Below are 26,133 nucleotides of genomic sequence, written 5' to 3' on the forward strand. Positions count from 1 at the left end.
CGTCTAATCCTACCAGGCACGCTCGTTTTGCTTCAAATCAAATTTTTTCGCCTCAGTAGCATGTCCAGGCTTCAAAAGAACCAATTCCAACTCAAAACTGCGATCGTAGATTTTTACGTGTACAAAATTTCGTACAATGTGCCACAGTGGTTGAAAAGTGTAACGCCAAAATGTCAGGGTTCATCAAAACCGAGGGATCTTGGGATCACTTGCTGTTTCAGAGATGCACGTGCCATTAGAAATTCACAAACACAAAAAAGGAAACTGGTACCATTGGTAGCAAACTCTATCCACATGAAAATGATGAATGTGCTACCAAGCTCACAGTTCTGCAAAAGTATCGTATATTACGTTCAATAGACAGCACAAAAATCTGCCCTGTTTGCTACATGGAGGATGCTAAATTCACCTGAAAGAAAGAATATGCTGATAGAAGCAGGTTTAATACGCACTCACAAAAAAATTACGAGCTCATTTGGTTCACAGTTGTGCACAAGGCACCTGAAAAGGTTCACAGAAGAGACGAATTGAGGAGAGCATTTATCAAGTCAACACGCTGGCATGAAGCTTATTACATTGTGTTCACTGGATTGTTGCTGGCCACTAGTCAAATGGTAGGAGGCCATTTCGAAGAGATGGAATATATGCTTACAGATTTGGTACGCAATCACAGGAGGAATCACAAAGAGGGATCTTTTAGGTTAACAATTTAGAAAAAAAAGTAGAAAGGGTCGCTAAAGTAGTTTGGAAGAATCGTGACCAAAATTTTGAAAGTTTACAGTGAACAATGAAAGCTTTCCGATATCCTCCCGGTGAAAGTACACCAGTAGAACACCAGTTTTTGGAAAAAATATAAACAGATTACTAGTAATTAGTTACTGAAAAAATAAATTACCAAGAATGCTGCACCTTACAAAATGTAATCAGTGTCCAACAACATTCAAAGAAAATTAACTTATTACGAGTAATTCATTACTTGCAACACATTGCATACAAATCTGCATCGAACCAATTTGCTGTTTTAGCAGCGAAATTGGTGCCTGTGACAACGCGCTATAATGTTAGTGGAGTGCTTTCTCCGAAATCACCGATGTAGGCAAAGCTTAGCTCCTTGGATGTCTTTGGCAGATTAACCGTTTCAGGCGCTTTGTACACATATGCGTAAGCGGCAAACTTACAGCATTTTTTGAGAAAATGGAGCAGTTAACAGTGATTTCATTATTTCAGTCAAATTGAGCACCCTTGTTGCAAATAAGTTGTTTTTTGATACCATGTAGCGAGCGCAGTATAACAGTGAGCTAGGTAGCACTTTGTCTGCTGTTACAGATTTTGCCGCGAGTGAAAAAATTATGATTCTTGCTCAATTTTGAAGGTAATGTGCATCTTCTAGGGTGTTTACCTGACACACAAGAACATTTCGATCGTACTATTTCTAAGAAATCTAACGCTTTGTACAGAATTCTTTACATCAGTGTAAGAACTGACCTGCTGGTCTTTCACGCTTGAAAACTAACTAATTCCCTTTCTAGAGGCCTGAATATACTACTTAAGTGAAAAAATAATTGATTTCAGTCAAAACAAAAAATGGCGCCTGAAAGCTGCAGAAAGTGGTTAGAAGATAGGTAGAGAAACGTGATATTTCATGCTCCTAGACAGACAACTTGCTGAATCTAATGAATGACACAAGAAAGCAAGTACCTAGCACTTTACAGGTTTTCGCTTTTACGCCAAGACATTCATGGGATGTCTTTACAACATGATAACAAAGCTTGTTACCTTTCATTTAGTGGACATGACTCTCACCACTTATTTTCTTCAGTGAAAAAATTATGATTTTTGCTCAATTTTGAAGGTAGTGTGCATCTTCGAAACACAAAGTGATTCCATGATCCCTAGGGATTTCCAAGACGATCTGTTAAAATGTGGTGACATAGAATCAAATCCAGGCCCAGATATGACAGAAAAGGAAATGCTGCAGCAGCTACTCTTGGGCCAAAGCACCCTGGCGTCGTCTGTGAACGACATTCTGGCAAAACAGGGTTCTTTTGAAGAAAAGATAGATGGCTTGACAGATAGGATTAAAAATCTTGAAAATGAGGTAGCAACGATCAATACTTTAAAAACGGAATTGCAGGACCTAAAGTCGACTGTAACTAAAATGGAAGGCACCATTACATACCTGTTAAATAAAACAGACGACCTGGAAAACAGGAGCCGTAGGAACAACCTACTTATTTTCGGAATAAAAGAAGAGAATGAAGAATCAGAAGCAGAGCTTAGGGAGAAAATAACAAGGGAAATTTTTGACGAGAAGTTAGGAGTGGCAATAAACAGTATAGAAAGGTGCCACAGAATAGGTATGAAATCAACAAAGAATCGCCCTGTCATCATAAAATTGAGTGACTACCGAGAAAAGGCTTCAATAATGAAGGCATGCCCGAAGTTGAAAGGCACAGATTTCTCGGTTAGTGAAGACTTCTCAAAAAGAATTCGTGACGTCAGAAAAAAGTTATGGGAAAGCGCATCTCGGGAAAAGAGCAATGGTGCCAAGGTTAAGCTGGTGTTTGACAAGCTTAGCATCGACGGTAACATGTTCGGATGGGATAATGCAAGAAACACTCGGTATAAAATCCCGAGGAACCAAAAGTGACACCAACAAGGGAACAGTCTGGTTTTCAAAATTCTTAACATAAACTGTCGCAGCGTCGTAAACAAAGCTGCAGAACTCGAAGGCATGCTGTTCTCACATGACGCGGACGTTGCCATGCTTACCGAGACCTGGCTAAGCAATGAAATATTTGACAGTGAATTTGTACCTAAAGATTATAAGGTTTTTCGTAGTGACCGTGACAGAAGAGGTGGAGGAGTGGCAATTTTAATGAAATCATCATTGCAACTTTTCAGGATGCCTGATGCTCAAGGCATTGAAGCCATATTTTGCAAAACATACATCAACAGGGTTCGCTTTGTTCTTGGTGTTTTTTACAGGCCTCCCAACTCTTCTGTTGCGGTCTTGGAAAACTTAAGAGCATATTTACAATGCCATGTACAAAGAGATGATAGACTAATACTGGCTGGTGATTTCAACTTGCCTAATATTGACTGGCACACCTTTTCATCATTCTCTGCCCATAATGCTGATACTGTAATGCTCGACATTGTGTTCACATTTGACCTGCTGCAAGTAGTAAATAATTTTACGAGAATGCAAGGAGCCGCGGGATCAATTCTAGATCTATTTTTTGTCAGTGGTGCCATCCGCAATTTGGTAGCCTGTGAAGTCGCAAACGGAATATCCGATCACAAAGCTGTGCTGCTGAGCTTGTCAAATGTGTACCCAGATCGTCAAACTAGCGTGCAATTTTTTCCCAATTTTTCGCGTGCAGAAGACGAATCTATTCTGGACATGCTTGATTCATGTTATGAGAATTTTAGGAATAGCACTGATAGTGTGAATGACCTATGGCTTACTTTTAAAATGATCGTCTCCCATTGTATTGCCCGTTTCGTTCCCAAAATTGCAAAAAAGTCTGTGTACCGCAATCCTTGGATTTCTCGGGAGACGTTACGCTTGCAGCGAAGGCTTAAAAGGTTAAAAAAGAAATCAAGCAGGAATTCATCATTAAAACCAATTGTGGAAGCAATTTCAGAGGAACTTAAGCAGAAAATAATTTGCGACAAAGAAAAGTATTACGGAACGCTCCTGCCCTCGTTCATTAAAACGTCTCCCGAGAGATTCTGGCACCAAATCACGCCCAAATCTTCTTCCACGAACGAATTCATAGTAGACGGCAAATGTGTGCGTGATGAGGCTGTTGTTTGTTCTGCGTTCAACAAATTTTTTCAGTCAGTATTCACAGAGGATAATGGATGCCTGCCCAACTTTTCTGCAGCACTCCCTGCCATATCTGATGTTGTAATTTCAGAGGCTGGTGTTTGTAACTTGCTTTTGAACCTTGATGTCAAAAAATCAGCAGGTCCCGATAACATACCAAACACTTTTTTGAAGAGCTATGCGGAGTGGTGCGCAAAGTACTTGACAGTAATATTCAACAGATCTTTACATGACGGATCTTTACCGGATGACTGGAGGACAGCCGCAATTAAACCTCTGCACAAAACCGGAAAAAAAGCACACATCGAGAATTACCGACCCATATCTCTAACTTCCACATCATGTAAAATTTTAGAACATATAATTCATAAACATATATTAGGTTTCTTGGAACAGCACAAAGTACTTACCGATTTTCAGCATGGTTTCAGGCGTGGGTTTTCCACAAGTACACAGTTAGTTGAAACTGTGCATGACTTTGCTCAGTCGATTAACCAGGGAAAACAAACAGACGCAATATTCATGGATTTCCGTAAAGCATTCGATAAGGTGTCACATAACAAACTAATTCATAAATTAAGTTATTACATTAAAAATGACAGGATACTTGCATGGATTAAAGCTTATCTCTCGAACAGATGTCAGTTCGTCACTATGAACAATATTTCTTCTAGCAGTGTCCGGGTTATGTCTGGCGTCCCCCAGGGATCTGTTTTGGGACCACTCTTATTTCTTTTGTTTATTAATGACATTGTGGCAGATCTTTCAGTTCGCGTGAGGCTGTACGCGGATGACTGTATCCTTTATCAAGTGGTGTCTTCAGTTGACGACCAGGTGCGTCTAAATAATGACCTAGCGAAAGTGGTTGCGTGGTGCAACAAATGGCAGATGTGCATTAATTTTGAAAAAACCGTGTTCATGAAAATTACAAACAAGAAAATGCCTCTTCATTATGTGTACGGTACTAACAGCATATCATTATTAGAAGTGACAGAGTATAAATATTTGGGCCTATGGATTACTAACAACCTTTCGTGGTCAAAACACATAGACGCTGTAGTAGCAAACTCAATGCGGAAGCTATTTTTCTTGAGGCGCTCCCTAAAGTCATCCCCATCTAGTGTTCGTCTATTGGCCTACAATTCTCTCATCCGTCCATTACTAGAATATGCCGTAATCATTTGGGACCCTTTCACGTTAACAAACATTCAGAAATTAGAGCGAATACAGCATAAAGTGGTTAGATTTGTTTTTAACTCATATGGCCGTGCATCTATAAGTGAGCTTGTGAGGCGAAGTGGGTTACCCCCCCGTCACTGAGCGCAATCGTGTTTGTCGACTAAAGTTTTTTTTTCCAGCTTATAAAAGGACGTTATAAAGTTGATACCTCTAATTATTTTTCTTACTCCTCAGGTTATAACACGAGACAAAGGCATGCACTAACAATCACCCCTTTGAACGCGCGAAATAACTGCTTTAAATATTCTTTTTTTCCGAGGACAATTACTGATTGGAATAAACTTAACAGCGAGACTGTTAATCAAAATTCTTTACTTCTGTTTGAAAAGTGCCTGTAAATGTTGTGAATTTGTGTGTGTTTATATGCTTGTATTTTGTTTTGTCCCACCCTGCTATGATCTGTACAAGATCGCAGTATCTATAAATAAATAAAAAAAAAATCTTTTTCAGTGGTAAAAGGTGCCTGTAAGAAGTCACCACAAATACTGAACACTGTTGGTCTAGATTCTTTAGCAAGGACACAGCTGGCTATTTATTGTACTTTAGTCTTTCAAACACTTCATGAACATTACGAAGAGAGGCTTAAATATGCTTCAACCCTCCCGAAAACACTGCATTCAATACCCACCTGTGTGGACCTCTGAGACATGCAGGCACTCCGGAACAATGGGGAGGGGGTGGGGGGTGGGGGGGGGGGTTCAAGCTGTTTGTGCTCAGATCAAGTTTATGACAAACACCTCAATTCTGGGACGTTATTAACATAATGCATAATGCACAGTGTGGCTGAGCCATTTGGGTTCATATCGCCACTTTTAAATGTTTTATTTTCAGTAACCTAAACCAGTGACATCCCAACAGAACTCACTGACTCACCCCAGTTTGTGAGCAAGATTAGCAGAACAGAAACAGACAGTGTGCAAACTTTTTAAAGCAGGCAATCACTTCCCGCGTAACAAAATATTTTTAAAGCTGCCCATGTCAATAAATTTTATATGCATTAAACAAATACTGCTTTAAACAGCACAGAATAATAAATATATTAATAATTGAATAGTTAAAAACGTAAAGCGAAATAAAAAAATGAAAGTCTGCCCCCAAAACCCAAAAGGAAGTTCCGGGCCCCTGGACACACAAGCACCAATAACGAATTTAATGAGAGCACACAGCATCCACAGTTCTACTGGTATGCCAGTTTGTTGCATTTATTACGAGAAAACAAAACAAAGTGAACAGTTTTTTCTCTTTAGTACATACATACTTTGTAGCAGCGTGGTCGTAGTAGGAAACTAGTCCAGAGACCTGTATACACCCACACACATACAAGCAGCTCTGCAACAAAGCACTGCACTGTCCATTGCGCTTGAGCCCGGATGTTAATTTTCACTAATCTGAAATGCCAAATAGACATCTGTGCATCACACTGCAATCAATTTGTAGCACAGCTATATACTTTAACATTAGTAGCACACAGAAAACGAAATGCAGTAAGATCTTTCTGAACATTTCCTTTTCTCTGACAAACAGTGTCGTTTCCGAAAAAAAAAAGAAAGCACTGCTGTAAAAAAAAAAAAAATGACAGTCAATCTTCAAATCAACTATGTTGACAATGTATGACAATATACTGACAATGAACACCTAGGCACAAAAGATGTTACAAAAAGAGAGAGCAAAAAAAAAGCTTGGAGACATCACTAAACAAGTATTATCACAAAGGTCACCAAAGGGCAAAACAAAAGGAAATGTCATTTTAAGAATTAAGCTTCTGGAAAATTAACGTCTTCCAGTCAGGAATACGAATATAGGGTTCAACGTTCACGATTTTCGCGACATCCGGCAAAGACATCTTTGTGCCACGTTTATCAGCAAGGTAAACGCGTTCAATCCCTTCAACTGGCTCGTAACTTTGGTTGTAAAATGAGAACTCTCCATTCTCCTCTTGCTCCTCACCCGACGAACTGTCACCGACGTTATCATACACGATGGGAATTTCCTTGAAGTAATAAGGCTGCCTGGGGCCTTTCTTTGTCATCTCCACACAGAACATGGACTTGGGTCGCCTGCACACCCGACTCTTGCAATGCTGCACAAGACCGTCCCGCACTTTAAAACCCTTGTAGCAACTTGAGCAAAAGTAGGAGCAACCGTGTTGAGAGAAGCCGTGGCCCAGCAGAAGCTGCAGGTAGATGAAGCCAACGCTGCAGTGCATGCAGTGGTAGATCGACCTGGCTTCTTCTTCGGCGTCGGTGTTCGAATTGCCCGCGCCCGAAAATCTGTTTTCAGCCCGCTGCTCAGGCACTACGTGCACCGACGAAGCACAGCGCTCCGCGTGGGCTGCGACATACGACTGGCTCAGGCTCTTGAAGTTACAGTGTGGGCACGAATGGACGGTGTGCGAGACAGTCTGCCGCGCCACTTCCTCCTCGACGCGGCTCGCAAAGTCTTGGCCAATGTCGGGCCCGCCGTGAGCCGTTCTCATGTGGTCTTCCTTGCTCCGAATCCCCCGAAATTTTTGCTCGCAGAGCTTGCACTCTGCTGGATAATACGTGTAGTGACGCAGGAGATGGCTTCGGAACTTTGACGCCACTGTGAAGGTCTCGTGGCAGTGGATGCAGCCAAAGCGATGGGTCTGGAACTTGAGGTTCTGCTGCGTCCACGAGAGAAGTGGCCCGTTGTTGCACTCCTGCATCGTCGCAGCGGCGCAGCAACGGCCGCTGTCTACGTGCTGCTGAAACGCGAGCTGGTCGTCAAAGCCACAGTGGCAGGCTGAGCAGGTGAAGGTCGCCATGCCGAGCTCCTGCCTCAGCACGTGCTTTTGCAAGCAAGACACACTGTCCACGGCGAACGAGCAGAATGGGCACTGGCCGACCTTCACAGCTTCCGTGTAGTTGTATGCCGCAAACAGCCTGTCTGCTAGCTCCTCCACCGAAAGGGACAAGTTGTGCTGGCTCGAAACGTGACTCTGGAAGCTTTCAAAGCCAGAGACCATCTCTGTACAGAAGCAGCAGCGCTGCTGGAAGCTGAGGTGGCTCAAGTCATAAGAAGCCACGTACCGGACACCCATTTCCGAGTAGGTGATGAGCTCTTCGCCAATATTCTCACTCCTAACTCGAAACACCGTCCTTTGGTCCGAATGGCAGTAGCAGGAGTGAAGCATCATGGCGCCCGTGCTTCCTGTTCCGAAGTTGCAGTAGCCACACTGGACATTGGCGAAGCCATGCTCCTCGAGGTGTTGAAAGAGTGCAGCCGCAGACTGGCAACCTTTCCTGCATACCGAGCAAGGGAACAAATTTGCCTCGGCATGGACCTCTTCAATGTGCTTCTCAAAGTCAGATCTCTTTCTGTTCTCAAAGGAGCAACCCAGGAATCCGCACACGTATGGATCAAAGGCTCTCAACTCGCTGGAGGAAGCCGGTGACGTGCTGGAGCTCCCTTCTTGGCAAGAAACTGGAATGGATGTAGGAGATTCCTGTGGGTGGGCCTGAAGGAAATGAACTTTGAAGTGCATACTCTCGCCGGTCCGGTACAAGCAGTTGGAGCACTGGTGTCGCAGACTGCCATGGGCCTGTCCAAGGTGCGTAATGAGGGCCTCCGGGCTGGCAACATCAGTGCCGCAGTATATGCAGAACACATCAGTGAGGCTGTGGCCCTTAAGGTGCTCCTGAAAGCCTGAAGCACTATTTGTGCTAAATCCACATGAAAAGGCGCTGCATTTGAACTCATCGCTGATTTTAGTCATGAGCTGGTGGAAAGCATCTACAGACTTGGGACATCGGTAGCCGCTGTAGACATGGCGAGAAATGGATCGAACAGTCTCTGGTGGCTGGTGGAAATTTTCGTCTTCATCACTGCTGGAAGAAATTACAAATTTCTTCCGTCGCCGAGGTGCACTGTGCGGTTGCCCAGTTGGGGACCTAGATACGGAACGTTGCTTTGATGACTTTTTAGCATGGCTGCTACTCCCGCTGGCTCGACGCCCTTGTTTCATAGCACGCTGTGCAGGTTTTCCAATGAGGCATGTGCTTTCATCAGCAGTGTGTTCCTCATTCTCGCCAGAGTCAACATGAGCTACGGTTACCAACTTGAGTCCATGGAGAGTGAGGTACTTGAATGCACATTTTCGGTGTTCACGGCTGTGGTGGAGCCGCTGCAGCTCTACCTGCTTCGAAGCACGGCCACAGTGGAAGCAAAAGTAGTGTAGCTTGTGCAACTTTGACATGTGGATAGCAAGCTTCACCTTGGACGCAAATGTCTCGCCGCATTTTTCGCAGCACACGCTGCTCACTTCATCTTCAACACTGTCAGTAGATGAGTAGTCAGTCTTGCGGGTTCTTCCGCCACTAGGATGCCAGCTGGCATCACCGTCAGAAAGCGGACTTGGTACTGCTAAGGCTATGTCGGCTAAGTCCTCGTCCTCACATTCTTCTTCCTGGCTGCTTTCCGCGGACGTGTCACTGCAAACAAAGCCGTCGCGCTGGTACCCATGCATTTTGGCATTACACTTGCTAGTACGAGCTTTTCTAGGCACTTGCTTTACCTTAGTGGAGGCGGGCCGCTTACGACTGGCGTCCCTGTCACGGGATTCGTCGAATGGCTTTTCTGCGTGCTTGAGGGCGTGGTGCCGGCGAAGCGACGAAGCCATGACGCAGGTGAAATCGCAGTGTGGGCACGTGACCTGTGGCCTCTTCGTCGTTCGCGGCATGACTTCGTCGTCGGTCTCTAATTCTTCGTCGTCCTCGAAATCGGAATCGTCCGCGGCGGACGGGCAAGATGCCAAGATTGTGTCGTCACTGGAGTACGCGTTGGCCGCCGGCTCGTCTACTTCGATAGCTGAGTGGGCAGCATCCTCTTCGGGGTCTCGTTGAACGCCTCGAGAGTTACCGGCGAGATTCTCAGCGCTCGCGGAAGTGCTGGCTTCGCCGGCGCCGGACGGTCCTGCTTGCTGCAAAAGCTTCGTAAGCTCTCCGTTGTCGTGGTCCTCGAAATGATGCAGCCTCAGCCGCGCCAAGCTCAGCGTCCTCCAGTCGCAGTGCGCGCAGGTGTAGACTCCGTTCGAGCATTGAGGTTCTACGCCCTCAGACCGTCCACAGAGCTTGCAGTCCCGGTGGTCCGCCCGTACCGCCGACGAAGTCGAAGACTTGTCGCCAACTTGGGTGTCGTTCTCTTCGCCCGAAGAACGCTTTTCCTGAGCCGAGCGGCTAGCCGGAGCAACGACGTTGGATGTGTCGTTCCTTTCGAACGCTGCTTGGGCTGAGGCCTGGTTGCCAAACTTCGGGTCATGCATGTTCTTGCGATGGGACTGTAGCGCCGCCTCGGAGACGAAAAGGCGGCCGCAGTTGCGGCACACGCTGCGATCGTGTGTCTGGACGATGTGCGCCGAGATCTCGTCCCAAGATGTCGCTGGCGCGCCGCACAAGAAGCAGCCGTAGTCGATCCCCAGCGAAGATTTGGGGCCCGCCGATGCCGACCCGTAGCTTCGTTCAGTGGGGTTCCAGTTTTCAACGCTCTGGGGTTTGAGACCGTGCTGTCGCCTGTGGTGTTCCACCAGCTCGAGATCTTCGAGGAAGCGAAGCTTGCAGTGCGCGCATCGGTACGGCACGTTGAAGCCCCACATGGACTGTACTACGAGCGCGTTCTTCTTGGGACTTTGCATGGGACTTGGGGCAACGTCACTTGGGGCGCTTTGGGCCATTGCAGCGCGCGCATCACCCACTCGCTCCACCGGCCGAAGGAGTCGCTGATGTCAACCGCGCGGGTTTTTTTGTACTCTAGTACGCTTTTTGGCTTCGGCTTTGCGTTGGTCGCAGCGGAAACTGTGTAAAGCTGTCAGCTGCAGCGCACATTTTCGCTTTTAATGGTCCAAGGCTTCAACGTACGAGCCGTAAGAACGCGTACACAGGGAACGAGGGAAGAAACCAACCCACTTCGACAGTTTTCCGTGCACTTTTTAAGTTTCTAGCGCTGATACGAAGTGTCAACCAATTGCTTTAGCAACTGTGCCCAAATACTAGGTATGAAACTGGCGCACCGGCGCGTTTACCTGCGCTGGCACGAATCACGACACAAATAAAGCCGCCATGTGTTGACAGCGGAAGTGGTTAGAAAGTCGACTTCCGACAATTACACTATTGATTTCGCTCCCTTACTGCGTCATTGACATAGTAAATGCAAACATTTCAAAAATTAAGACAAAAAAAAATTGCTTTTATTTGGTTATCGCGGGCGTTCGTATGTCCAATTCTGCAGCATCCTGACGCGTGAGGGCGGCGGTGTTCTTTGAAAATGGCGTCCAACTTGGTTAAATCGACGGCACGAACTGTGAAACCTTTGCTTTCGCTCGACCAGAGTGAGGCAAAGCGAAGAGCTCTGAATCTGTACAAGGCATGGTATCGCCAGATGCCCCATATCGGTAAGTGTCGCGCTCGTTTGTATTAATAGTGCTTAGCAGGCGAGGCAGTTCTCCGAGTGGTCGTCGCCTCAGCTGTGTGACCTTTCCGCGACGTTGGTGTCACCGGAGGCCGATAATTTGTTGCTTTCGCCGTACCTAACTACTGCGAAGCGCAACACTCTCTCTGCACGTTTGGTAATATAGGTTACTGATTCACTAGTGAAGAGTGTTCAGCCTACGTGTATTTGGATGGCATGTATCGGATGCGCCCTATCGCCTCACCCGGCCGTTACAGATGCGAGTTGATACATGCTGCATTGTTTTGTTGACACGATATGTCATACGAAGTGTTCCTAGTAACGGCTGCATGCGAGCGTTTCGGACGAAGATGTTGCAGTACGAAACTATTGGGATGAGCTTGTGCTTACCATGGCCTTTGCAGTCTCTGTTGCGTGTGCGATGCTAGCTCAGCGTGTGCGTCTGGTATGTTCAAGAGGAACAGCGCGAAAAGACAAGGGCTAAAGGAAGATACAGACAGGCGCAAGGTGTATTGCTCGGCACTTGGAAATAAATAGATCAGGCTCCAAACAACAAAAAGAAAACATAGGGGTGACACACTTGTCCATGCACACAAAAAACCAAAATGATACAGCAGCATTACTGCTCTGCTGATAGAAATTCTAATTCTTTTGTTGACAACGCTAAGGAGGGACTACTGACACATGCGTCCTTTAGGCAGGCGATTTCAGCGGCTTCAATAATTTCTCGAGTCAGCGTATTGGGGTGTCTACTCAACACTTTCGTTGTTAGAAGTATGGCTGGCAAGTTTTGCTTTTACAATCTGGGCAGTGGATGTCGAGGTGCCCTTTAACTGTATTATGAACATTGTTATTGTATTCTCTCAGGCGCTTGAACATGGCTTACCAACTCGCCCAAGCATCAGTCCTAATGCATTTGGTAATCACCTTGCTTCGTCTTATTTTCGCAGTGAAAATCTACGACATACCCGTGTCAGCGGAGCAGGCGAGGGCCAAGCTGCGAGAAGAGTACCTCAAGAACAAGCATGTCCGCGATATTCGGGCCATCGACCTCCTAGTAATAAAGGTACGCTTAACACACTTGCTGCTAGCTTGCAGCAAACTGTTACGTCGCGTATTACAATTGGCGCAAAAGGCTCGTTGACATCTCTCCTTGGTGCCTGACGATTATGGTGGCGTTAGCTTCATAGGAGGTGCATGCTGTTAGTTTTCAGTGTAACACAGTGAAAAGAAACCAAGGGGTTTCAGAAAATACCATCTGCCCAGTCTCAAAATGCAGTGCTAATGCACTGTGCCACGGCACTGATGCATACAAGACAGCTTTCAATGGTGTTACTGCATTCAATGCTTAACCGGGAGGCATGGAACTTTGTCTTTAAGTGAATAGAATTGTGATTCTGCACAAGGGCAGCTCACAAGAGTAGGGAAACTGTGATTTGTGTCGTTTAACATCCGGAAGCGACACGTAGTCTATGAGGGGCACTGTATTGAAGGGCTCTAGCTTCACACATATATGCCTAGTGTTCTACATGTCGTAGTAGTAGTAGTAGTAGTAGTAGTAGTAGTAGTAGTAGTAGTAGTAGTGGTGGTGGTGGTAGTAGTAGTAGTAGTAGTAGTAGTAGTAGTAGTAGTAGTAGTAGTAGTAGTGAAAATATTTCAATGAAATTGTTTAGGAAGTTGTAGTGGCAGTTGCAGTTCTCATTCCGGAACTGCATTGGTGTAGGCTGCTACCCGGGCTCTTTCGACGAGTTTGTTTTGACTCGTTGCATCCGAGCTGGTCAGAGCTACCTCCCAACCCTCCTGCTTTGGCTGGTTATTAATATTGACAGCCTGGTTTCGTCAGCAGGTCCATATTTTTTTTTGTGTGTGTAATAACTCTAATATTCTATAAAAAAAAACCTGTGCTGCCTGGAGCAGGTTCAGAGAGCTCCAAACTTCCCCTCTTCAAGCGTTGCATTGTGTGCGTGTTCAGAAAGAGTCGCCACTCTTCTCGGGAGCAACCAGCAGATTCACATTTGTTGACCACATTGTGATTCAGCGCGAAAAACAAGATTTTCGCACCCTTATGAGAAAACCACTACATGTGATAAGAAATGGGACGTAATACTCAATGTCAAGATGTTGAAAGCTTTACCACACATAATAGGTGATGGATTTGCCTGGTGTCCTACATTGTCGGACAGCTTAAAAGTCGGTGTTGAGAAAAGTATTTCCATCAGTAGAAGGAAGGTTCTGAATTCTGAACTGAAATAAACTTATTATATAATAAAAACTTACATTTTAACTTCCTCAAGTTTCATCATGCATGGGTTACTTTAGGCCACCTAAGGCTGGGCCCACGTGCACTGACATCACAAAGGACACTGGGCACCTTTTGCGTTTCTCCAAACTTTGCCAGCTCAGCTGGATTTGAAGCCAGGTCCTCCAGCTCAGTAGCTGAGTGCCCTAACCACTGAGCTAGCAGGGCACGTTAGGTAGGGTTAGGTCGTTACGCTGCTATACATACCAAACAAGCAAAGGGTCACTAAAGGCAAGGAGAGCATGGGATCTTTTTCTTTCGATATGCGGTGTTGATCAGAGCAGGAAATTAGTGGCATATTCATTATTTCCATGAAAGGTGATTGAAAGGAAAATGTAAAAAATGACGGCCATATACCGTTGGTGGGATCTGAACCCATTACCTCCACATGTTGGAGGCCGCCGCGGTGGCTCATTGGTTATTGCTCTCGGTTGCTGACCCAAGAGACGTGGGTTCGGTCCCGGCCGCGGAGGTCGAATTTTGATGGAGGCTAAATTCTAGAGGCCCGGGGTACTATGCGATGTCAGTGCACATTGAACAACCCCCGGTGGTCGAAATTTCCGGAGCCCTTCACTACGGCGTCTCTCATAGCCTGAGTCGCTTTGGGACGTTAAACCCCGATAAACTAAACTAAACCTCCACAAGTTGGGTGCACTGCTGAACCAACTTGGCTGTGATGACGGCTCTCTAACCTTCTACCTTCAAGTGTATTTGCATTGTGCATAGCCTAACCTTGCAAGCGCTCACTATTGCCACCCCTAACTACTCCAGCAGGTGTGGAATGTCCTGTCCTGGGTTTGCATCCCACTGGCATCATGGGGTTGTCTTTCCCTCCCCTTTTCTGTTAAATTATCTCTATTTCCCACCTTTGATCAAACCACTTAAAAAAAATCATTTGCGTATGCCTACCATGGTTTCAGTGACAGTTGGCTTCTTGCATATCTGTACGTGTTGGTAATAAATGGATGGGAGAGATAAGTTTAGTTACTTTTTGCTAGCTTGGTCTTCAGGGATCACCTAGTCCTGCATCAAGTTGCTTGCACATGTATTCTAAAAGGTGCATATTTTTTTTCTTCTTGCGTGTACACAGCATTCCTGTTGTTGCGAACTTCTACCTTGCCTAAAGTATGGGCAATAGCTAAGGTGTTTGTCATCAGTGATAGAACCAACGTTTAACTGTGGCTCTAGGCATTTTCAAGCTTTCGCATCTATATGCACCTTCTGGCAGACATCAGCTATAAGAATAGTATGTTTATCCTTGCACCTGACGAGCGAATGGATTGCATGCTTATGATTGTTTGCATCTTGCTTGTTGCACTTTATGAGTGTCTTTTTGAGCGCTTCTGGAGCATTAAAATGTATTGGATTCGCACAGTGGTGGATACGAAAATTATCTGTATGCTTATGAACTTAAAAAAAAAAGAAGGCAGAAAATAATGGCTTTGCTTAGGGAGTCATGTGGTGATTATCTCACTGCTTAATATTGTACTACAGTGAGTTCCTTATGCAGTGCTAAGGTGAATGCGAGAATATTAACTGAAGTCTGTGAGCGAAAACAGTTCGGAGTATGAGCAAGCAAGAAGGTAACGTTCCTGAGGTACTGCATTGTTGGTTTCTCGCAGCCAGCTGTGACTTGTTGCATAGTACCAGTAAGTTCTGCACCTTGTTTGTTTTAGTGAAACTGTACATGTCACAGCTGCCTTGCTAGGGCAGTCAGCAGTGGAAAATGTTTTTAAGGAGAAATTTTTTTAAGTGGCGTGGACAGAATGTGTCACGCTTTCACCAATCCATAGCTAATCCACAATCGAGTTCATAGCCATCCATTGAGCCAATCCATAATCCAACAAGCCAAACCATAATGCACAATCCAATTCATAATCCAAAAAGGCGCAAACTGTCAATGAAGAAAATTAAGAAAAGAAAATTTGGGTCTAGGTGGAGATTGAACCTGGGCCTGTGGCATGCTAGACGAGGACGATTCCAGTGCGCCGCGACGGTTTGACGTTTGGAGCTTAGTAAAGGCGCGTCTAGTGAATGCAGAGTTGTCTTAGAAGCATACATGAGTGTCATCATCAAACTGCTGATTAGGTCAATGGGTTAAACTCTGTGGTGAAATGGTGGATAGTTTTGTCTTGTTGCTTTGGGATCAGTCTCAGGCTTGTGACTTCGGCACAAAAGTGGACAGTTTCATCCTGTTTCATTGCAGTAATATCCATAACCTCCTTCAAGACTGCCTTTTGATCCAGGGTTCAACCCCATTCCTGGAACGTGCCGTAACCATTGCAAGCAGTCTTGAGGAAGCAGCCAATCGTGCTAATGAGTTATTTGCGGAACTTTTATTTTCGGGAGTAGATCGATCTATAAACACATGGGCAGTCTATACTGCAGGGCTTCTCAAGTGCATTAACTAATTGACTGAGTGGCTTTGGATGTTCTAATTTACACTTGAATAAAGTCAAGCGTGGGTACAGTGGGTTGTATTTAACATTTTATCAGCTCCGAAATGGTTACCCTATTTGAGAAATACCTAGGTACATTAGCTGTGCTAACAGGAATTGAACTAAGTTTGTTATGGATGTTGGCATTATCAGTCGCATTTCTGTTGGAGTTAAAGGGTAACTAATAAGGGAGTAATTACTCATTGACGTCCACCCAAGCGCAGCCATACGGCTACAAAGCAAAGCTACACAGCTTTTTCAGAAACTTCGTAGTTAAAGAAAAATTCGTCCTGGTTCGGGGTTCGAACCCGGGACCACCGCTTCACCGGAGCAGTCGCTCTACCAATTGAGCTAACCGGGACGGCAAGCTTATGGTAGGGCGAGAGCGAATTGATCAATAACACGAAGTGGGAACAGTGTTGACCAAATGTTTAGGGGAATCCCCCAAGGTGGAGTAGATTTGTAATAAGGGAGTAATTACTCATTCTTTAACTACGAAGTTTTCTTTAACTACGAAGTTTCTGAGAAAGTTGTGTAGCTTTTCTTTGTAGCCGTATGGCTGCGCTCGTGTGGACGTCCCTTATTACAAATTACTCCCTTATTACAAATTTACTCCACCTTGGGGGATTCCCCTAAACATTTGGTCAACACTGTTCCCACTTCGAGTTATTGATCAATTCGCTCTCGCCCTACCATTAGCTTGCCGTCCCGGTTAGCTCAATTGGTAGAGCGACCGCTCCGGTGAAGCGGTGGTCCCGGGTTCGAACCCCGGACCAGGACGAATTTTTCTTTAACTACGATGTTTCTGAGAAAGCTGTGTAGCTTTCCTTTGTAGCCATATGGCTGCGCTCGGGTGGATGCCAATGAGTAATTACTCCCTTATTACAAATCTACTCCACCTTGGGGGATTCCCCTAAACATTTGGTTAAAGGGTAACTGCATCTGTGCTCTCGAAACAACCATCGCTTTTAGAAACAAGATGCATCTCCTCTCTGAGCGTGTCCGAGATATGAGCAGGAGCAGTGTTTAATATTTTGCGCACATCTCTTTGCACTGCAGGGTCAAATGGAGCTCGTGGAAACGCTTAGCATCTTCAAGCAGAAGTCGCACGTTATGAACTACTTCAAGGAGACGGTCAACCCGAAGCCCACAGACTTCATGTCCAAGTTTCTCTCGGGCTGTTAGAAAGTTGCAATTTCCAGAGGCTGGGACCGCAATTGCCATGCCAGACCTCTGGTCTTAAAACTGCCATCTGGGGTGAGCAGGAGCTAGTGTATGTTGAACTGTACATAAAGCACCTTAGCAGTCAATAAAGAATGTTTAAAAAACGTTATCTGACGTGTCTTTGTATATCATGGTGATTTAAAGAGTTCTAGAGGCTTCGGCGGGGGAAACGTGTTGGGAATGTTGTGAACGCTGGGTATCCATGTGTAAATTCCAGTACTTACGTTGTGTTCTGTCCAGCATGTGAGCAGTGCAGTTGCGACGAAACGATCGGGCACCTCCTCTGTGACTGCCCTCGTTTTGAGTGAGAGCGCGGTTTCATGACTGCTACTTTTTACCGATTGAACTCGCGTCCTCTAACAGAGTCCAAGGTTCTGGGGCCTTGAACACAACCTTCCACACAAAGGACAGTGGTAAAAGCACTCCTAAGATTCTTAAAGGACTCGGGATTGTATTCCCATTTATAATCTATAAGTTTTTAGTGCGCGCCCTCTGTCCCCTTGACATAGTGGTCGATGGACACTTGAAAAACTCATTTCATTGCCGCTCTTTTTCCTTTTTTCCCCTTTGTTCCCCTCCCCAAGTGTAGGGTAGCCAACTGGGCATCGCCTGGTTAACCTCCCTGCCTTTCCGTCCATTTTTCTCTCTCTCTCTTGCACACTGGACAAAGCAGCTTGGCTAACTGAAGATGTTTGTGTCAACAATGCTACTGTAATTTTATTGACACTTAGAGTGAACTGCATGAATGTGGCAAGTCGGTGATGCCTCATAAGTTTGGTTTTGGCTGGTTTATCTATTTCGAAGTTCATTTTTCATCCGACACTAGAAATATGCACAACGAGACATTGCGAACAGGATGTGTGCTAATCACTGTGTATCTTTGCCCGTGTACCCCGTGCTGCGTTTTCAGACCTCAGAGTGGCGATGCTTGTATAACCAGCAGGTATCATTTGATTCAAACATCCAAAAAAAGATCACTTGCACTTTGTGCTGATAAAATTCATGAGTTTATCTTCGCCTTGCGCAGGCAAGCAAATGTTTTCACGTTAGGCAGCACATTGCCTTCGTTTACCACGTCCCACACAACTTGCATCCTTCCGCACACAACCCAACTCTTAGAATCTCATTCTTCGCTACAATGTCCTCCAACTTCTGATCTGGGTATGGAGAGCTTGCCTAGGTCGTGTTGTAATGCAGCAGTTGAAAGGCTGCTCATGCACCTCTGCACCATGGTGCTGGCAATGAAGTGGAGCAGCTCATACTTCTTAACTTTACCATGTGGTTGTCGTACCTGAAGCCCACCTCGTCGGAGACATCTTCGAGGTCATCGAAGACTACACACCTGTCATTCAGATAAGCATTCAGCAGCTTCTGCATCAGGAAACATTCCTGTGTGAAAACCCTGTGTTTAGTACTAAACAAACATATCAAACTGTTTATTGATGTCGTGTTGGTGGAGACAGTCTTTTGTAATGTATTTTTTCTGTGGAATAATGCGTAAGACATTACAGTCGAAGCTACTGAAGAATGCAGTCTCAGGGGCTCTTAGAGGCTTTCCAAGAAATGGTGTCGATATATTGCCATCACATCATGTGCAGCCTGCTTTCACTTGCTGAGGTCTTTCCTGCCTGCTATGTGTGGTATTGCAGATGTACAGGGTGTATCTCAAATTCCTAGTCTAGTATATTCTGGCAGTTAAGATGCCTATGAAGCTACCAAGGTTGTTAGATTTGAGAATATTTCTCCTACAGAGAGTTCAGGCTTGCAGGTGACTTATATGCCTCAATACATGGCTTGAAAGCACAACATAAGGCCTGGGAACTTTAGATGTGCCCTATACATGCTTGGATAGCAGCGATGGCGTAGAGGTAGAGCATCTGCCCCATGGGCAAGAGGACCAGGGTTCGAATCACGGTGCTGTGAAATTCTCCATTGAGTTTTAAAAAAAACCGCCTGTCGATGGAGTTGCATAATCAGCTCTGGGGTGTAGCCTGACCTCGGTAACCAGAACCAACAACGCACTCCCTCACCAGAACAGGATTTGGCTACCCTGGTGTAGTACTTCGCCACAACCTCCTATACAAACAAACCAATTAACCAGTTAATGAATGGCAGTTTACTAATATCCCTCAAGAGAAAAGTATGCAACATCTGTATCTTACCGGTACTCACCTATGGGGCAGAAGCATGGAGGCTTACGAAAAGGGTTCAGCATAAGTTAAGGACAGCGCAGCGGCTATCGAAAGACAAATGATAGGTGTAATGTAAAGAGACCAGAAGAGGGCAGAGATCAAGCACGGGTTGATGAGATCCTAGTCGAAATCAAGAGGAAGAAATGTGCTTGGGCAGGACATCTAATGCAAAGGCACAATAACCAATGGTCCTTAATAGTAACACCAGATTCCAAGAGAAGGCAAGCGTAGCAGGGGGCAGCAGAAAGTTAGGCGGGCAGTTGAGATTAAGAAGTTTGCGGAGATAGGGTGGCCGCAGCTGGCACAGGTATGGGAGAGGCCTTAGTTCTGCACTGGCCGTAGTCAGGCTGGTGATGATGATGATGTCGCATTAAAAATGTTTCTATTATCCACACTGTTCTTCGGGGTCTTGTTTAGCAATCTGTTCTCCACTTATTGTCTACAAACCATTTGCTCCCACATGCACTTGCTTTAAAGGGACACTAAAGATGTTGCTTCTCAAAATGCACTACATGTATGTCTCTTTTACAGCATTACGTACAATACAAATAATGTATGTCACGCACCAGAGATGTTATTTATCTTAAACGGCGCAGCTGACGTTTTCAGTGAGTCATGAAAATGCGGCCGCGGTGGTCGCATTTCGATGGAAGAGAAACGCCAAGGCGCCGTGTGGTGTCCACCGAGATATGAGACAGTTACTGCGTCATTTTCCTTTCCGCAAAAACCAATTTTTCTGTCTCGTCTTGATTTGCGTGCTCTCGTTCGCTGTCTGAAGATATGCCTGAGTATCATATTTCCATGGATATATATAAAAGCCAGTAGTCCGTAAGGTACAGTCTTTGTCAAAAGTTTAGAGCCCAGGGGGTTCACTTCCAAGCTTTATACTGGGACTCCAGTCAGCATTCATGGAAGTCCTACCTATCGCAGGTGGCAGTACCAGAAATCTCATGCCCAGGAAATTTGAAGCGCTAGAGATCCATTAAGAACGAAACAGTATGGCTCAAAAGAAAACCCCCTGGGCTACAAACTTTTGACAAAGGCGCTGTACCTTCAATATCTTAAAAAAAAAACTGTCGAACTCAAGGTCGTTCCTCACTTCTCAAAGCACGGTTTTGCAAATGGAAGTTCTTCCCGTTGCCAGTGAAAACTCGCTGCTGCCAACACCCCCCACCCCGCCAAAAAAAAACAAACAAAATGGCTCCGTGATAGCAGGTACAATAGATGGTGCTTTGCATAGTTGAACCTCGTTATAACGAATTTGAACGGGCCCGGCGATTCCATCGTTATAGCCGTAGCTTCGTTATAGCCCGTATTTACAGAGCTTCCTAGGGGAATCGTCATTCCTTTATTATATCCGTTATTTCGTTATAAAGAGTCTCATTATAACGAGGTTCGACTGTATTAACGCTTATGTTCGCGCTAAAAAAATATTGAAACATTAGGCTCAACAGTGCGGTTATACTGTGAACGACTCGTTATCACTGTGACTCGAATCCGTCATAGTGATATAGATTGGCATCGTTGCCATTCATTTAATCTTTACAGGAAGATTTTCTAGAATTGCACCACGAAGAGAAAGGCGCGAGGGCAAACGAGAGATATTTCAGCAACCTTTTATTCAGCGACAATAATCCCATTCTTGCTAAAAGTAAGTAAAAGTACAGTTTCTGAATATTCACTTCAGCTTGATTGGCTGAATCTCTTTATTCCTCAAAACAGCAGCGAACGAGGGACACACACAGTAAGGAGGCGCGACACAGCCTTGTGTCGTGTCTTCTTGCTGTGTGGTGTCCCCGGTGTCCCTCGTTGGCTGCTATTTTAAGTGCGTTATGAGTCAACTAGCTCAGATCCAGATTACTTTTTAAGGCGAAAGCCTTTAAATACTGTCGTGACCAAGACGTGTTAGCAAATTTGTCCGCGTTTCGGATTGGTCGAAATGATCGTGACGTCACTGCGCGCGAATTTTGACGGGTGTCCACCGAAATATGTGATACAGTTACTGCTCAATTTCCTTTCCTCAAATACTATTTTCGACTGGTGTCCACCTAGATACGTCAGTCCAGCGGCATTGGTCAGACAGTTACTGCGTAATTTCCTTTCCTCAAGTACAGTTTTCATTTTCTTCGCCCCTCTTTCTCTTTCTTCTTTCACTCCACTTCCTCCCTTCCTGTACGGTGAGGTGCAGGTGTCCACCGAGATGACGCAGAATTACAGCGCCATTTCCTTTCCTCAAAAAGCGTTGCGTTCAAAGGGCAACGCATCGCGCCGAACGGGTGGTGGTATTCCGTGGACTCCGTGGCAGCGCTACAACACGCTGTCGCGTTCCACTCCTAAAGGCAAAGATTAAGCGTCATTAATTGGCAGTTAATTGGTTTGGTTTATGGGGTTTAACGTCCCAAAGCGACTGCGGCAACGAGGAACGCCGTAGTGGAGGGCTCCGGAAATTTCGACCACGTGGGGTTCTTTAACGTGCACTGACATCGCACAGTACACGGGCCTCTAGAATTTCTCCTCCAAAGAAATTCTAGCCGCCGCGGCCGGGATCGAACCCGCGTCTTTTGGGTCAGCAGCCGAGCACCATAACCACTGAGCCACCGCGGCGGCAATTAATGCACCAACAGAATGTGAAGTGAACAATCGCGTAGCAGAATACAGCACTCAGGCTTTCGCCTTTCACCACTTTAGCCGCTAAAGTTCCTCGTATTTTTTTTTTATTCCTAACCGGATGGCTCTGCGGACTGGTTGGTAGTTGCTCGTACGCTGTAAACACGAATATGCCAGTAAAAAAGAGTAAGCTGTCCTCTAGCGCACATCCTTTTAAAAGTTTGTGCTAGAGGACAGTTTACTCCCTTTTAAATCCTTTCTGTTTAGAGTGTAGTGCAGGAAAGTTTACATGCATAGGGTAAAGCCGGTGGTACGCTCGTTTACTATGCGATGTCAGTGCACGTTAAAGAACCCCAGGTGGTCGAAATTATTCCGGAGCCCTCCACTACGGCGTCTCTCACAGCCTTAGTCGCTTTGGGACCTTAAAGCCCCATAAACCAAACGTAAACCAAGCAAAAACCTACAAAGAAAGAAGGATGTCCTCAACGCGAGCGAACTTCCAGTTCACGATCCTGTCCTGTAAGCTGCGAACATCCTAGATGAGATGCTCGGCGCTGATTTGGTGCAGCCCGACGCGGTTCCACAGAACGTGACGAACCAGATGATTCCCTCTTGTTAGAGAGAGAGAATAAACTTTATTTATAGAGTCTTTGAAGAGTAAGGCTGTCTTCTGGCGCAGACGGGCTACCGTCACTTGGTGGCCTTGATCTCTTGGATCTCGGCGACCTGGTCAGCTCTCTCTGTGAGCAACTTTTGCTGCCACAGCTCCGAGCTGCGCAGCGCGGTCTCCCACTGCTCCTCTGTGGTTATTCCGCTTAAAGGGTTTTTACTGCAGGCCCACATGATGTGGTTAAGGTTAGTATACTCTCCGCAGCTTTTGCATTCTGCAAAGTGTATATCTGAATGAATTTTGGCTAGTATTGCGGGGCATGGGAATGTGTGCGTTTGGAGCTGCCTGAGAATGGTTGCTTGCTCTTGCGTGAGCGTGGGGTTGGGAGGGGGATATCCCTCTTGTTAGCTTCAGGCTCAACTTATCGGATCCGGCTCATCTCACTTCCAGGGCTAACACCTGGAGGTTACACTCCGAGGCAGGTTAGTATTTTCCCAACTTGACCATTGTCACCAGAATACTGTGTTGTGAACTCTGTGCGAAAGTGTTCCTCTCAGTGTGTCAAAGTGAAGTTTGTTGTTGTGACGTTTGATGAGAAAACCATCCCACCTAAGAACACCACAGACATCATACGAGTAGTGGGAGGGAGCCCTGACCAGAAATGGTCCGGAGGAGCAACTTCAGACCTTCCGACGGGTCCAGACATCAGCGCAAGCCCTCGAAGTCCTGAACTTAGAAGTCTGCCCACCTGCCTATAGCCTATAAAGTCTCAAGCCTATAAGCCTAAAAAAGCCTAAAAAATTTGCCACCTTCTTTCTTTTCTTATCGCTGCGTTGCCAACCGAAGAAGTAAAAACTGGGGGCGAACAGCGCGAGCTATTCTCGCATGCGCGAGAGCCACACGAGAAGAAGACAAGCCTTCGTCCTGGACGGTCCACGTTGGTCAGCGCTCCGTGCCGAAACAGGCCCACGGCACCATCATGGAGGAAAGTGAAGGTCTGTACTCATCTAACCTTTACCCGCTGCGATCGCTCACTGGTTACAGCGTTCGGCTGCTGATCCGAAGGTTGCCGGATCGAATATCGGTCGTCGTGGCCTCATTTCGGTGAATCCGAAATGATTTAGAGACGGCCGCATGCTGGGCTATGTGAGCTCACGCTAAGGAGCCCCCCAGTGATAGAAACTATACCAAAGAAGTCTACAACGGCAATCCTCTTAGCTGTGGAAAGAAAAAATTATAGGTGTAACGTTAAGAGACAGGAAGAGGACGGATTGGGTTCGGGAACAAACGCGAGTTAATGACATCCTAGCCGAAATAAAGAAGAATAAATGGGCTTGGGCAGGACATGCAATGCGAAGGCAAGATAACCGATGGCAACAGACTGGATTCCAAGGGGGGAAGCGTAGCAGGGTGGCGGCACAAAAAGCTAGGCGGGTGGATGAGATTAAAAAAATAGGCAGGCAGACAAGGCAGGCCTGCCTGCCTGCCTGCCTGCGTGCCCTGCGTGCCCTGCGTGCCTTGCCTGCCTTGCCTGCCTGCCTGCCTGCCTGCCTTGCCTGCCTGCCTGCCTGCCTGCCTGCCTGCCTGCCTGCCTGCCTGCCTGCCTGCCTTGCCTGCCTTGCCTGCCTTGCCTGCCTGCCTGCCTGCCTGCCTGCCTGCCTGCCTGCCTGCCTGCCTGCCTGCCTGCCTGCCTGCCTGCCTGCCTGCTTGCCTAGCCTAGCCTTGCCTAGCCTTGCCTAGCCTTGCCTAGCCTTGCCTTGCCTTGCCGTGCCTTGCCTACTGTACCCTACCCTAACTCACCCCACCCTATCTACCTGTCTACCTACCTGCCTTGCCTAGCCGAGCCGGACCTACCGTACCCTACTCTACCCCACCCCACCCTACCTACCTACCTACTATCGGGGGCAGAAATTTTCGGGATGCGAGTTCGGTTTATTGTAGCTCCACCCCGCTATCCAGACACCTGGTATTGTATGAAGGTATTAAATGCCCAAATGCTCCTACCTTTGGCAACAATATCAGGCGACTTGGTAACGAGGTGAAGCTACTATAAAAGTTTTGCCAAGAACTTGCGTCCCGCAAACTATTGTCCCCGATAGTACCGACCGACCGACCGACCGACCGACCGACCGACCGACCGACCGACCGACCGACCGACCGACCGACCGACCGACCGACCGACCGACCGACCGACCGACCGACCGACCGACCGACCGACCGACCGACCGACCGACCGACCGACCGACCGACCGACCGACCGACCGACCGACCGACCGACCGACCGACCGACCGACCGACCGACCGACCGACCGACCGACCGACCGACCGACCGACCGACCGACCGACCGACCGACCGACCGACCGACCGACCGACCGACCGACCGACCGACCGACCGACCGACCGACCGACCGACCGACCGACCGACCGACCGACCGACCGACCGACCGACCGACCGACCGACCGACCGACCGACCGACCGACCGACCGACGGCCGACCGACCGACCTGCCTGCCTGCCTGCCTGCCTGCCTGCCTGCCTGCCTGCCTACCTACCTACCTACCTACCTACCTACCTGCCCTGCCCTGCCCTGCCCTGCCTTGCCTTGCCTTGCCTTGCCTTGCCTTGCCTTGCCCTGCCCTGCCTTGCCCTGCCTTGCCCTGCCTTGCCTTGCCTTGCCCTGCCTTGCCCTGCCCTGCCTTGCCTTGCCTTGCCTTGCCTTGCCTTGCCTTGCCTTGCCTTGCCTTGCCTACTGTACCCTACCCTACCTCACCCCACCCTATCTACCTGTCTACCTACCTGCCTTGCCTAGTTGAGCCGGACCTACCGTACCCTACTCTACCCCACCCCACCCTACCTACCTACCTACTATCGGGGGCAGAAATTTTCGGGATGCGAGTTCGGTTTATTGTAGCTCCACCCCGCTATCCAGACACCTGATATTGTATGAAGGTATTAAATGCCCAAATTCTCCTTCCTTTGGCAACAATATCAGGCGACTTGGTAACGAGGTGAAGCTACTATAAAAGTTTTGCCAAGAACTCGCGTCCCGCAAACTATTGTCCCCGATAGTACCTACCTATACCTACCTACCTACCTACCTACCCACCTACCTACCTGCCTGCCTGCCTGCCTAACCTACCTACCTATCCACCCATCCAATTAACCACCCACCCATTCGCCCACCGACCCACTCCTAGGTGGGGGCGAGTTCCTGGGCCCATGAAACGAATGTCATTTGGATGGTCTTGTTTCGCCCTCTGAGGAG

The 26,133-nt window shown here is 46.8% G+C and overlaps 3 protein-coding genes across 3 annotated transcripts in view; 1 reads left to right on the forward strand and 2 right to left on the reverse strand.

The window, feature by feature from the left end:
• The window catches only part of fliI (FLII actin remodeling protein), a 61,216-nt gene extending 56,114 nt beyond the window's left edge, over positions 1-5,102 (reverse strand). Inside the window, exon 1 of the mRNA XM_089587185.1 lies at positions 4,246-5,102. The gene's annotated coding sequence lies outside the window, so the exon portion shown is untranslated. The remainder of the gene's footprint in view (positions 1-4,245) is intronic.
• A 1,142-nt stretch (positions 5,103-6,244) lies between these two features.
• On the reverse strand, positions 6,245-11,147 carry LOC149347538 (uncharacterized). The gene has a single exon (XM_089587188.1). The coding sequence runs from the start codon at positions 10,761-10,763 to the stop codon at positions 6,822-6,824; it is 3,942 nt and encodes a 1,313-aa protein (XP_089443314.1). The 5' UTR covers positions 10,764-11,147; the 3' UTR covers positions 6,245-6,821.
• Positions 11,148-11,324: 177 nt separating this feature from the next.
• Positions 11,325-17,567, forward strand: ND-B14 (NADH dehydrogenase (ubiquinone) B14 subunit). The gene is made up of 3 exons (XM_089587189.1): positions 11,325-11,480; positions 12,448-12,563; positions 17,294-17,567. Exons 1-3 carry the CDS (start codon positions 11,354-11,356, stop codon positions 17,417-17,419), a joined length of 369 nt encoding a protein of 122 aa, XP_089443315.1. The 5' UTR covers positions 11,325-11,353; the 3' UTR covers positions 17,420-17,567.
• Positions 17,568-26,133: the final 8,566 nt, after the last annotated feature.

The sequence above is a fragment of the Amblyomma mixtum genome, chromosome 4 (assembly GCF_055824585.1).
Source record: "Amblyomma mixtum isolate Tamu chromosome 4, ASM5582458v1, whole genome shotgun sequence".
Lineage (NCBI taxonomy): Eukaryota > Metazoa > Arthropoda > Arachnida > Ixodida > Ixodidae > Amblyomma > Amblyomma mixtum.

What these genes read in the sequence shown, in the direction of transcription:
- ND-B14 (XM_089587189.1), top strand. Translation starts at nt 11,354, where the DNA reads ATGGCGTCCAACTTGGTTAAATCGACGGCACGAACTGTGAAACCTTTG. An exon ending in TCGCCAGATGCCCCATATCG is followed by an intron (nt 11,481 to 12,447) that starts GTAAGTGTCGCG and finishes TTATTTTCGCAG; the next exon opens with TGAAAATCTACGACATACCC. An exon ending in TCGACCTCCTAGTAATAAAG is followed by an intron (nt 12,564 to 17,293) that starts GTACGCTTAACA and finishes TTTGCACTGCAG; the next exon opens with GGTCAAATGGAGCTCGTGGA.
- LOC149347538 (XM_089587188.1), bottom strand. Translation starts at nt 10,763, where the DNA reads ATGGCCCAAAGCGCCCCAAGTGACGTTGCCCCAAGTCCCATGCAAAGT.